The sequence below is a fragment of the Lampetra fluviatilis genome, chromosome 1 (assembly GCF_964198595.1).
Source record: "Lampetra fluviatilis chromosome 1, kcLamFluv1.1, whole genome shotgun sequence".
Taxonomy (NCBI): domain Eukaryota; kingdom Metazoa; phylum Chordata; class Hyperoartia; order Petromyzontiformes; family Petromyzontidae; genus Lampetra; species Lampetra fluviatilis.
In genome coordinates, this window is record NC_136275.1 from 4,913,886 (window position 1) to 4,927,936 (window position 14,051).

Here is a 14,051-nt window from a genome sequence, read left to right on the forward strand (position 1 = left end):
CCCCGCTCCCGCGTCGCCCCCTTCCTCTGTTCGTTCCCGTTCTGACCACGTGTCGTTCGTCTCCACCCCTATTTAATACCCGGGTCACGTGGTACGTTTCCGCCAATCCTCGTTAGCCTGCATCGAATCTTCCAGGCTCCCTCGTCAGCTCCCGGGACCACGCCCCTGACTAATCTCCCCATTGGCTGTGGCCAAAGCCAGCAGAACCAATCCTTATAGCTGTCACCTTTCCATCACGTCAGGGCCATGCCCCCAGGCTTCCCCCCATTGGCTGTTAACCAGGACCGGCAGAGCCAATCACCATGACGAGTTGTGATACGTCAGTGAGCCGGATATATCCTCATATTACACGTGCATGGGGGAGCGGTGATGCAGTGGTTAGCGCACTGCACTACGAGCCCGGCGACTCCCGGCCAACGGATAACACGAGTGGCGAGTGACATCTTAACATTAGTCGTGGGCCTCCTCTAAGTCGACTCAGCCTTACACGAGTACTCAGAGCGATGTGTGAGCATCAGCACTGGGGAGATAATGTTCACCGTGCTGCAAATATTACCGCCGCGTGCGCCATTCCGGATGTAATAGGCGCTCGCTAACAGCACGTGTCCTTGTGTACATATACGCACATCTATAATAGAGGGGGTGTGGGTTGGGTTAGATAATATTGGTCGCGAAAGCCTACGTGTTAAACTGACTAACCTCTGCGGGCGCGATACTTTTCTTCAAACGAGAATATTGGAGAAACTCTGAATCAAGCGGATGAAGCTGATGTCTTCGCTGGCAATTCGTCAAAAGATGCAGAGATTCGTATGGATATTATTGGTCGCGAAAGCCTATGTGGTATATACGCTCGTGTTTGTCGTTACGTGTATCTGTTCACGCGAATATCTTATACAGAATCCTTGCGTATAAACCACGCTTGGTTTTTATTAGATGTTTTTTTGGCGATGCTATATAAATTCAAATGACAGCGCGCTAAAGTTATTGCACCTCCCGCCCCAGACTTGCATCTCCACTGTGATCTAATTAAGCTTGGCGGCGGTCTGTGAGGACGATTCCCCATTGATTGAACAAAAGCTATCTTCCTGCTGCTGCTGCTGCTGCCGCTCCACCTGCTCCTCCTCACTCTCATTCACACGGGGGTTCAATCGGATGCCATCCCATTCTCACCTCCGGTTATACTGGTAGGAACCTCCTGGTTACACCAGCCCACAGGGGGTGATTGTGTCCGTTCGTCCGTCGTGCATCCAAAAATGGGAGGGGTGGGGCTGGGTGGAGAAGGGAGGGTGGGGAGGGGCTGGGTGGGGAGGGGAGGGGCTGGGTGGGGAGGGTGGGGCTGGGTGGGGAAGGGAGGGTGGGGAGGGGCTGGTGGGGAGGGTGGGGAGGGGCTGGGTGGGGGATGGGAGGGGTGGGGCTGGGTGGGGAGGGGCTGGTCACCCCGTGGTGCCCTTATAAAACTCAACGTTTATCCTACTCCTGTGCAAATACCCCACTGGGATATTTGCACAGGGTTGGTGTACGGTGATTTTTCTGCAATATTTTGCTGTCTTTTTTTGGATTTTCTGTTTGCGCATAGTCACTTTAAGATGATTTCAAGTTCATGTTTTTGTTTGTTGCGGTTGCGCCCGATTCAAGAGCCGAATGACTCACAGGGCTATACCTAATAAATGAACTTTGAACTTTGAACGCCGGCTTGTGCCCGCCCTCACAGTCGGGCATATTTGCGCAATACACCACGCCGCCGTTGACCCTGGCCATTGACCGAGCAACCCAACGTTCCTACCAGCTCCCTCCGCAGGAATGTGTTTTCCACAGCTATCTGTGGGGAGAAAAAAAGGAAACTGCCGGCCGTCCGTCGCGTGCAACGCGCGAGGTCACGAGGAACATTTCGGATTTTCTGAATTTTTTTTTCTTTTGTTTCAATGCCAATTTGTGATCTTGATTTTCAGATGAAATTCCCCCATCGCGCAATTGTACACGTGAACGCCACCTTCGTGCTGACAAAAGTGACGTCACTCGACGTCGTGTGACTTCCGTCGAAGAAAGAGGAAGTTGCGCAACAATCTTAATAAGTGACTTTCCTAAAGCGCCCTCAAACAATCGTTGTCAGGGCGCTACGCATGTAGAGGCGGGAATGGTTTAACGTCGACCAAGGATAGAAGAAGTGAGAAAGATGTTTGAAAAGAACTCGACAGAGAGAAATCTATTTTAAGCAGATACACGTTTTTTTGTTACACCCCTCCCCCCCCATTCCTGGTGACGTCATTGCTTTCCGAAACAAACCAAAATTTATTCGCCAAGCATCTCGTTTCGTGCCGATGCCCGACTCTCGGGTTTCTGCAGATCCATTCGTAAATCGCGCCATCCGTTGATGTGCATGGTCACATGAACCCCCCCACTCCCCATCTCCGATTAGCACGTTTGGCTACGTACGGTGCAAAAGAAGTTCAACATACATGCATTATCCGTCAATCAACCGCTGAATGATTCCATTCCACAACTGCACTCCCAGCGCCTCTGCATCTCACGGGCGTTACGTGAGAGAGCGGTGGCGCAGTGGTTAGCCCGCGACCTGCGCTCACGAACCCTGGCACCGCGAGTTCGATTCCCGCTCACGGCCAACAGTGGTTGACGAATATCCAGACCGGTCCCGCGCCTCGCCTAGGTCCACTCAGCATTATGTGGGATGCAAGTGTGATGCGTTAAGCATCGCTAATGGGGGAAACAGCGGCGGCGGCGGCGGTGGTGGGAGGGGTGGACTACGCCCAGATCACTTCCCGCGTGCGCTGCTCTCCGGCCTTCAGCGGTGCTCGCTCGCAGTCCGTGTAAGGCGACACGGGGAGTGGATCTTTGTGCTGCGTGCGTAAAGGGTAGGAAAATGAGACGTGTAGGAGGGTCTATTTCTCGTCTCCTGTGATGTCTCGGTGAGGCATTGGCCACCTAAATCCTGGTCGACTGGGTCCGTGTACCCCCTGCCTGGCACGCTTCTTTTTCTCTTTACGACGAGTGAGATTTGCGGTTATTCCTCGGCGAGATTAATCCCGCGCGGATGAATGATGCCTCTTTGTGAGTCATGCCCAGGGTGTGAGTCGTGGAGAAGGCCATGAAGAAGACGCATAAACTCCTTCACCCCCCTTAACTCCCCCCCCCACCCTATCGCCCCATATCCTCTGGAGTTTACGACGCTCCGGAGAGGACACATTGTTGCTCGGTGTCGATAAAGTCATCCTCATATGGGCGCAACCCCAACCTGATTGTAAGACGCACCACCTTGAAATTAGTTTCAAAACTGCAGGAGAAAGCTGCGTCTCTTATTATGGAAAAGACGGTCACCCTGCCTCAGAGGTCGCAACCGGGTACCCGATACCCGTACCCTACCCGATACTCGGCTACCTGTACCCGGCCGGGTACGGGTACGGGTACCCATTTTGCGACCCTGGTGCGGCCGGGTACGGGTACGGGTAAGGAATCAAAACCCGTTTGCGACCTCTGCCCTGCCTCCCCTGCCCCCCCCCCCCCACGCACCCGACTCGCCCGAACCACTCCTCGTCCACGCACGGTTGGTCACACCCGCTCATCCAGCGCTTAGGAGGCGAGGGTTGGTGGATCACGTACAGATACGGGAGACTGCAAAACGCGCTTGGCTGCGAGGTGGTGGCCAGCAGATAGCAGCGCCGCAATTGGGTGTCGTGAACCTGTATGTGCGGACACTTTGTGAGTGTCAGTTGAACACGAAGGCTTTCGCGACTAATAGTGTCCGTAATCAAGTTTTTTTTGGGGTTAGATCGTGTACATATAAATGTGTGGTTAAACCCGCCGCCACCCGACACAGCCAATTAGTGAGGTTTGTCACGTAAACAGAAAAATCAAGGGTTGCCACGTAAACAAAACATGCCCATGTTTTAGTAAGTAACTAATTGGCATTTTTTATTTAAGTGACAAACCTTACTAATTAGCTGTGTCGGGTGATACTGGGTTTTTTTAGTGTTATCCCATCATTTGCGTGGTCAGTTTTCTCGGGATTTCCGGTTTCCTCCTACATGTAAACACTCATTCATTGGCCGATGACACCTTCATGTACAGAGGCCCGCAGAGCTTGAGCAATTGTTGGTAGCGCCGACTCACCAAGTGCTCGTCTGTGGTCCCTCCTCGCGCCTCTGAGTCGTCCTCTCGACGAGAGTGAGCGAACACCGTGCACGTTATACATTGGAATAATTATTATTCCACTTATGCCACATGATCTCGCCCTGGTTACTTTCTTTTTGCCAGATCCTCTCGTTGTGGACACTGACTCGTCACCACCACTGGCTTAAGGTCTTCCCATCGTTTTTTGCAGTTGATAAGTCCTACAAAGAAACATATTTTTTGGTCTCATCAACACCTTGTTACGAAGTTGACACGTCTATTAAGGGACATCGTTACATTCTGATCATCGTCATCACCATCTCATTTCTGGGTGCCACTCACGTCCCGTGTCAGTCATCTGCCCTCTTCCATCCTGGCCACGAGTCCCACCTATCGCACCCTCCTCATTCTGAAGGCATCTACGAAAGTTATTTGCCATGTTAGGTTCAAAACTTTAAAATAATTTGCCCCTTTCATTCCAGGAAATTCCTATCATCCATCGCATGCTATATATTCAAAGATCATATGCTTTCAGTTAGATGCTTGAGTGGCGTGAATTTCACGTTATGTAATATTCAGACAATTTTTTTTTACATTCATGATGCTGTGGGACACATCGTTAAATGACGGCGGTGTTAAAATATTTTCGGCTCATGTTTATCCGCCTCTGCCAAGAACAGCCACGGCAGATTTACCGTCGCTTGTGTTTTGGGGGCTCTATTCCTTCCTCGTCTTGATTTATTCGTCGAAATGTGTTTTGGCCATTGCGTCAAGGGTGGAATGCGGACCCCGAAAAGTGAAACGTCCTCTTGAGCCCTTCGTCTTTGGAGAGCCGTGTAAGCTAAAACGCGACACAACGCCGATGCAATGGGCGGCCCCTTTGGCACTCTGCTGGATGAAGCCGACCGGAAGTGGTCGAAATTAATAATTTCGGTCGGATCGCCCACATCGGGGAATTAAATTAGAAAACAAATAAACGTTTCATCAATCAACCCCGCGGGGAGACCTTCCCGAACAGCAGCAGCAGCAATTTTAAAATCGAACAAAACTCTGCACTCGTTTCTAGATTCTGGGTCTCATCAGAAGCGTCAGGTTTGTGTTGCAAATGCTGCTGTTGCTGCCGTTGCAGTGTTGGCCAGAACACTCCACCTCAACGCCCGGGCCCCCACTTCATGAAAAATAAAGCTATTTGATATAAAAATAAACATAACTCAATCTACGCTGTTGTGGAAAATTACGGGTAATTGACTTTGTTAATCATTATTGTCTGCATTCGTCGCTGCCAGACTGATCAGTTTGTTTTTTCACGAAAGCGACTGCTATTGACACGTGCGTTCTGTGTGTAAAATGCAAAACACAAAACACCCGTTTTGTTTGATCGTGTGGACTCCCACTGCTGCATTTCGTCACTAAGAGGAAGCCAACGGGGGGCCGGCCTCTTGCTATTGCATGGAGCATAGGTCACTTGCGGAGAGCTCAGATGTTGCCCAGTGATATCTTGTATCAGCAGCAAGGGTTTCACAATGCCCTGCCGCGTGGACTATTTGTCTCCTCGTGAAACCGATAACACAATCAGGATAAACTTGGGAGGGAGGGGGTAATGACGCAAATAACATCACAATCTGGCAGCCCCGTCAACAGCAACCCTCTTCATAGCAGACCTCATCATAGCAGCCCCGTTCCCCAACAGCTCCCTCCACAACAGTCCCCTCCACAACAGCCCCCTCCACAGGTGTTTAAACGTGAACCCCCTCCTCCCCACTACAACCCCTACCCTCAACCCCCACCCACCCCACGCCCCAGTCACGCATTCTCACGGATCAATTCGCTACCAATGCAGCCCCCGACCCTCGCCCTTTTCGCAGAAACGTCTCTCTTTTATCCGCCGGCTCGATAACTCGTTTCGCAACCGCCTGCTTAACCTCCTCCTCGTAGTGCTACCTACTATGGGAGAGAGAGGGAGGTTCCGATTGGCTCTCTCACAGGCGAGTTATTCCCCACGGTGGCTAGGAGATGTTAACTACCTCGCCTGGCATACAAGAGGTCGTGGGTCCGATCCCGACCCTGACGCCTGCTGCTGTATATTTGGAGTTTGCGTGTCTCTCTCGCTGTGGTCGCGTGGATCATTCTCCGGATCCTCTGGTCTTTGCCTCCACAGTTAGAATCAACATCACGCGTTTAGAGTATCTGGCTCCTGATTTCCATTTCCACGTGATACGCCACTTGGCTGAGCTCTCATTTGTGGTCGGGTTGCTTCTGAAAAAGAGCTGTTTAGCATATTGGGCCTCATCTGGTAAAACACGACAGCGCGCTGCCAATTAAAAAAAAAACAGCGAATGGGGACGCGACAATCGGCGGCGTTGCGGGCAGGAGGTGTAATTGCGATGTCACTTAATTGAATATTTCCATTTTTTCTGCCTAATTGGCCGGGCGAGTAGAGTAGTGATGTAATGCAAGCCAATTATGTAATCGCCCCTTTCCTCGACGCTCAATGTCCCCAACTCCTGATTAACCTTGGAGCCCGGCTTCGAGGAGGAAGAGGAGGCGACTGGCCGCCTCGATCCCAGCGCCACGAACGAGAGACGACCTGCAACTGAACGAGAACGGATGAGGAGGGGGGAGGTGAGTGAGGTGGTGGTGGGAGGGGTGGGTGGGTGGAGTGGTGGGGGAGGTGAGTGAGGTGGTGGGAGGGGTGGGTGAGGTGATGGGAGGGGTGGTGGGAGGGGTGGGTGGGACGGGTGGTGGGACGGGTGGAGGAGTGGTGGGAGGGGTGGAGGGATGGTGGGAGGGGTAGGAGTGGTGGGTGGGTGGGGGATCGCACTGAAAAACAAACACCAGCTCTAGATTTGAAGCTTTCGTGACTGCAAGGATTCATACTCTTTGTTTTTTTCGGTAAATTCACGTAGGTATAAAATTTAAATTAAATTAATGAAAACAACTAAATTAAATCACGACGTTTCGGGCGCAACACAAGCGTCCTTCTTCAGGTGAAGACAAGGTAGCGAAAGCACAACCGCTTAAGTGTGAGTATAAACACCAACTCCACAAATCGTGTGATGATGCTGCTGCTGCGGTGGAAGAAGTGGTGGTGCAAACGCACACGTGACAACACATTCGTCAATAACACTGCCGCCGCGAATAGGGGCAACGTGTCATAGGTAACGTTTCGGGAAACGACCCTTCTTCAGCAGCGCCAATCATCGCCTCGGCACTCCGCATCTGCCCCCGCCCCGCCCTCTATCCCCCCACCTCCCATCCCCCCTCCACCCCCTTAGGGTCGCGTTGGGCTTAAGTGGGCAGAGAACCCATGGAGAGCAGGAGGGGGATACTCTCGATTCGACCTCACCGCGATTGTTGCATTGTGACAATTCGCTGTTGCTGATCCTTTCAATAATACAACAATAATAGACTGCAGCAGCTGAGTTTTAGGATTCCGATATTAGGAATCCGCTGGAGCTATGCACTTGCAAATCTAAATTGTAAAACGCATTTCTTTAGAACGGATTGTTTGGCGTTTGGTTTGTTGGCCTTCCCCCGTAACCGCCGATTAGCACCGTTGGCTGCGTACGGTGCGATGAAAGTTCGACGTGCAGACGGAACATGCAATAGCTGCCATCGTGGCTGCGACATATTTGAGCCCCGCACTCAGCGGTGAGAGGGAGGGAGAATCGCAGGACGGTGGGGGTAGAGCGGGTGGACGGAGGGAGGGATGTGAAGATACAGGTGGAAGAGATGAATGGGAGGGAGGGATGACGAGAGGGGGGATGGAGGGATGACGAGAGGAGGGAGGGAGGGATGTGAAGATACAGGTGGAAGAGATGAATGGGAAGGAGGGATTACGAGAGGGGGGAGGGAGGGATGACAAGAGGAGGGAGGGAGGGATGTGAAGATACAGGTGGAAGAGATGAATGGGAGGGAGGGATGACGAGAGGAGCGAGGGAGGGATGTGAAGATACAGGTGGAAGAGATGAATGGGAGGAAGGGATGACGAGAGGGGGGAGGGAGGGATGACGAGAGGGGGGAGGGAGGGATGACGAGAGGAGGGAGTGAGGGATGACGAGAGGGGGAGGGAGGGATGGCGAGAGGGGGGAGGGATGACGAGAGGGGGGAGGGGGGATGACGAGAGGGGGGAGGGGGATGACGAGAGGGGGGAGGGAGGGATGGCGAGAGGGGGAGGGAGGATGACGAGAGGGGGAGGGAGGGATGGCGAGAGGGGGAGGGAGGGATGGCGAGAGGGGGAGGGAGGGATGACGAGAGGGGGAGGGAGGGATGGCGAGAGGGGGAGGGAGGGATGGCGAGAGGGGGAGGGGGGATGACGAGAGGGGGAAGGGGGGATGGCGAGAGGGGGAGGGAGGGATGACGAGAGGGGGAGGGAGGGATGACGAGAGGGGGAGGGAGGGATGGCGAGAGGGGGAGGGAGGGATGGCGAGAGGGGGAGGGAGGGATGACGAGAGGGGGAGGGAGGGATGGCGAGAGGGGGGAGGGGGGATGACGAGAGGGGGAGGGAGGGATGGCGAGAGGGGGGAGGGGGGATGACGAGAGGGGGAGGGAGGGATGGCTAGAGGGGGGAGGGGGGATGGCGAGAGGGGGAGGGAGGGATGGCGAGAGGGGGAGGGAGGGATGGCGAGAGGGGGGAGGGAGGGATGACGGGAGGGGGGAGGGAGGATGACGAGAGGGCGGAGGGGGGATGGCGAGAGGGGGAGGGATGACGGGAGGGGGGAGGGAGGATGACGAGAGGGCGGAGGGGGGATGGCGAGAGGGGGGAGGGAGGGATGACGAGAGGGGGGAGGGAGGGATGACGAGAGGGGGGAGGGGGGATGATGAGAGGGGGGATGACGAGAGGGGGAGGGAGGGATGGCGAGAGGGGGAAGGAGGATGACGAGAGGGGGGATGACGAGCGGGGGGAGGGGGAGAGTGGGGAGGGTGACCGATGGATTTGACGCAGCTGACCGCTCTGTAAACCTCGCACTCCCTCGGGGTCCGGGGTTCCCGCTCCCCTCGCCTTGTCTCCCTGAGAATCTTGAAAACGCAACCGAGGTCGTGAGCGCCAGGGACGTGCGGTTGCTCGCTGCTCACCGCGTGTTTCTCTCCATACATATACTTCAGTGCACCGATCTCTCTCCCTCTGTATCGATTTGTGCTTCCCCGTGTGTGTATCTATGCATATATGTGTGTGTGCCCGTGTGTTTCTCTTCCCGCCTGTCTCTGCGTATCTCTCTCCATCTGTGCGTCTCTCTGCTCACGAAGACTACATCGAGCGCTCTCGGTCCACGCTCCCTTCTCTGTCGTTCACTCAACCACGTCCCCACCGCTCTCCAACTTCTCCCCACGTCTCCATCATAATTCTCATCGTCATTCAGTCCCCTTCATTTCATCATTATAATTCTCCATTCGTATTCCTCTTGCATTTCATCTCGATCCCTCCCCCGTCTCCTTCGCCCTCCCCCTACACCACCACCACCACCACCCCACCTCTCTCCTCGGGAAAGTCGAGCGCGCTCAGAACGGTCTCCGGTGTACACGTGTGTGTGTCCTGCACACCGCTCGTGAGATCAGCCGGGCCGAGTCGCTCCCCCTGGCGGACGGACTGTGAACCCCGGCGGGCTGGCTGGCTGGCTGGCGTGCTCGCGTGCGTGCGGGAGGAGAGTGAGCGTCATTCGAGAGAGAGTGGCACTCGAGTAGAGCGGTGAACGTGGAGGGGAAGTGGTGTTCGGGGAGAGAGAGCGAGCGAGCGCGGTGGAGAGAGAGAGAGTGTGGGGGAGGGTGAATTAGGATCGTGGTGTTTACTGAGAGTGGTGGCGCGCGTCGATCGAGTGGTGTCGGGGGAGTTGTGGTGGTGGACGTGAGCAGTGGAACACGTGGAGGGGGAGCGGCGCGCGCGTGGAGAGAGACGGAGTTGTGCTGACGGGTAGTGATGAACTAGGGGGCGGAGGGGGGGGGTAGTGGTGGACCAGGTGGGGAGTGATGCGGAGTGGTGAGCGGCAAACTCGCATCCGTGGTGTTTAAAGGGAGTGGCGCGCGAGCGTCTGGGGGGGGTAGTGGTAATCGGGCTGAGATATGGAGAGTGGGGAGCGTTGAAGGAAGGGCGCAGTTGAAATCGGATCGTGATGAACTAGGGGAGTGGTGCACGGGGTGGTGAACTCGGTTAGCTGTGTACACGGGGGAGCGATACGCGTGGAGACGAAAGATAGACGCGAGAAAAGTGGTACCCGTGGAGAGAAGAGGTACCCGTGGAGAAGAGCGAGACGCGGAGAGAGCCGAGTGCACTGCAGAGGTGAGCGTTTTCTTGCGATATGGCGATACGATCATTGTCACCGTCACCGTGACGGCTATTGTCATCGTCACCATGACCATGCGTGTTCTCTAATGTGTACTGCCTTCTCGTGCGTACTGCGTGCCCCCCCCCCACGGTCATGCCGTTGGTCTGTGCGCTCTCTGCTTATCTGTACTGACATGCGTCGCGCTGCTGCTCATCATCATCATCAGCTGTTCCGCGTACTTTGAACTTCATCGTCGTGGTCATCATCGTGGTCATATGATAACTACCGTGATCATCATCTGCTGTTATGTCTGCTCAACATGATCATCATTTCATCATTCTTTCTCACCATCATCTGCTGCTCTCTCTCTCATTTCCTTCTGAGCTGACGAAATTTCATTCGTACCGTTTGTATATGGGCACTATTAGGAATGACGCGACAACCTTTTCCATGGATCAAACTCATCATAATCGTCTGCTATGCCGCGTGCTACTGTCAAATTTATCATCATCCGTGTTATCATCTGTCGACTCAAGTATTATTAGCAAAAGCATCAATTGCGTCTGCCCGTAGCGCTGCACAACCCATAGATGGCAACACGTAGCATTATTTACATGGCGAATAAAGATGATTATGATAACCTTTTAAAAGATCATCATCACCATCTACTATTTGGCGAAACCATCCTCAAATCGAGTCGTGAGTCTCCGCGAGGCTTTCCTGGTTAAATACGCGTAATAATAGTAGTAATTAATGTAATTGTGTGTTCAGTATCACAGCTGCTATCTTCATCTGAGCTTCTGTGTGCCCTATGATCATCATCTTTTACATCTGGATTGAAAACTTCCCCTGCACCTCCGATTAGCACGGTTGGTGGCTACGTAGGGGTGCGAAAAGAGTCGACACACGTGCATCGTTATCATCGTAGCCAGGCTGCTGGGCCACAACCCTGGACCGCCGCATCCACTGCACAAACCATGGCAGAAGCAGCAGATGCGGATGCCTGATTATGATGTGGATACTTGATGATGATGATGAAGATACTGGATGATGATGATGATGATACTTGGTGATGATAATGTAGATATTTGGTGATGATGATGCAAATACTTGTTGCTGATGAGGATACCTGGTGATGATGATGATGCGGATACTTATTGATAATGATGCTGCTGCTGCAATAATTGATAATTTAAAACTGTCCTGCATGCGACTGTGTTCACCGACACAACTGCGAATGAGGCATCGTCACAGCGAGGATTCACAACTCCGCTACCCCTGACGCAATCATCCGGCTCAACTCCCTCCCTCCATGTAAATTACATCTGTTGCTCATCCATCACACGACAGAGAAAGACGGAGATCCATAGAGTCACACTGAGACTCGTAGACTCGCACAAAGCGACACGTAGACTAACGTAGATATCTACATGAAGGAGGCATCATCACAGCGATGCATTCCTCTATTCCGGACGCAATCGTCTGGTTGAACCACCTCCATGCAAAACTACAGTTGTTGCTTAACATCAACATCAGCCGTAAGAAGATCACATTATCATCATCATCGTCGCTGTCATCGCTAACATCGGCGATTGCTTGTGCTCTCTGCTCCTTCTCACGATCATCATCATCATCATCATTATCTGCGTTCCTGAGTGCTATCTGCTGTGAGTTTTCTGAGCCGTAAAAAGATCACATCATCACCATCGCCATCATCTGTGGTCCCTAGTGCTCTCTGCTCCTTCTCACAATCATCATCATTATCTGCGCTCCTGAGTGCTATATGCTTTGAGTTTTCTGAGCCGTTAAAAGATCACATCATCATCATCATCACCATCGCCTGCGGTTACATTGTTTTCTCTGCCCCGTCTCACGACTATCATCATAAAAATCAGCATTTATGACCACCACCACCATCATCATCGCCACCATCATCCGTTGTCCGCACTGCCCGCTCAGCTATTCCGCGCCGCGCTCCGTTCACCATCCCGGTAGCGGTAGCGGTGTCTCCCCACAGAAGCAGTCGCCATGTACCCCGAGTGCGAGACGAAATTGATGCTGGAGCTGGCCATGGAGTCGTGCCTCCAGCAGCTGCGCCACGAGTGGAACGCCACTCGAGGGCACGGTACGGACACGCGCTCAACAAACACTCGGCTCGATCAAGTAATTTCGGTGCTTGTTACATGAAAAAGACTTCACTGTGTGTGTGCTTGTTTGTGTTTTTGTATCGTTTGTTGTTGTAACGTTCTGACCTGCCCCGACTGGACACCTGTGGAAAAAGAGCTTCATAGCTCATCGGATTTCTGCAGCATAAATAACTATTCTGATTCTGAACAGATCACGTGCTATTGCTGTTGCTGCTGCTGCTGCTAACGCGGTGTGATCGATAGCACATCGGTCACCGGTTCGATTTGATCTCTTGGCGCGGCAGGTGAAACAATAATGCGAGTATCTTGAACGCCCCCTCCCTCCCTCCCCTCCCCCGCACCCCGCTCCCTCCGCCTTTATAAATGAGTTCACCACAGTTAGTGGGCAAATCGGCGAGTTACGTGTGATCGGGGTTACGTGTTGGCTACCTACGGTACGAAATAAGTTCAACATACACGCACACCTAGTCCAAGCTCTTGCAAGAGGTTTGCCCATTGTGGAAGATTATGGCAAAGTACAGTCGAGAGGAAGCTCTCCAGAGCCCTCGACTGGAGGACTCTTCTGCTAGCAGGGGTGTGAGCGAGACATTGCAGGGCCTGCTCCTTTACCCTTTGTTCCGCAACACAAACGGACACCGTGCTGCGCGTCCTTGTCACTCTTTTATCGCTGCCGTTCTCATCGATTTCACGTCTCGACGCCATCGCAAACGCCGTGGACATTGACCCACTTGCCCCCCCCCCCCACCTGGTCAATGCCGGCTCAAGTAGCGTTGTCTCTCTCGCAAAGTCGCCTCCCCCTTAATTCTAGATTTGTCACAGGCTATACGGGGGATCTTTGTCTTTTTCTTGCCGGTCATCTTAGTCAAGTCAACTCATTGGCACATGGCCAGCGAGCCTTCGACAGACACTTCACGTGGCCTCGAAGTGCACCTTGCCTGGCACAAGCGCCGTGGTGGCGTCCGCGCCACTTAGCGGCGAACGGGACCCTGTAGTTGTTTGTGACCTGTGTCTGTGCTACGATGTCTTTGCTGTGCGCCTGCTGCGCCGTGTCTGCTGTGCTGTTCCTCGTGCTGTCCGTGCCGCTATCGCTTTGCCTTATTTGGCTGCAAGCCCGGCGCTTCGCAACTGAACCGAGATCGAAAACTCGACAGGATTCGTTGCCGGTGATTCACTCTTCCGGTAATTAGCTGAATTGGTAAGATTTTGGGTCACGATTAAAGAATCGATTAATGTGATTTCTATCGGACTCTGATAACTATGCTAACGTAACGTAAGGCGCCGTGGTGGCAATGAGATGTCACCTCCCTCGCCTGGTATGCAGGAGGTCGTGGGTTCAATCCCGACTCTGACGCCTGCTGCTGTATATTTTGAGTTTGCTTGTCTCTCTCTCCTCGTGGTCGTGTGGTTTTTTCTCCGGGTCCTCCGCTTTTTAAATCCTTTATATTAAGATCACTTGCTTGCGCGCTTACGACCGTGCAAATTTTCGGTCGTTTTTTAACCCACTTCCCGTGATCCAATC

General features: G+C 53.3%; 1 protein-coding gene across 4 annotated transcripts in view; it reads left to right on the top strand.

The window, feature by feature from the left end:
• Nucleotides 1-10,087: 10,087 nt before the first annotated feature.
• Nucleotides 10,088-14,051, top strand: part of LOC144955621 (vasoactive intestinal polypeptide receptor-like) — a 45,089-nt gene continuing 41,125 nt past the window's right edge. For 2 of the 4 annotated variants that reach the window (XM_078885820.1, XM_078885916.1), the window contains exons 1-2: nucleotides 10,088-10,399; nucleotides 12,381-12,510. In XM_078885820.1, coding sequence (XP_078741946.1) covers nucleotides 12,414-12,510 — 97 coding nt within the window. In that variant the 5' untranslated portion in view covers nucleotides 10,088-10,399; nucleotides 12,381-12,413. The remainder of the gene's footprint in view (nucleotides 10,400-12,380; nucleotides 12,511-14,051) is intronic. The other 2 variants (XM_078885871.1, XM_078885907.1) reach the window with 2 other exon arrangements.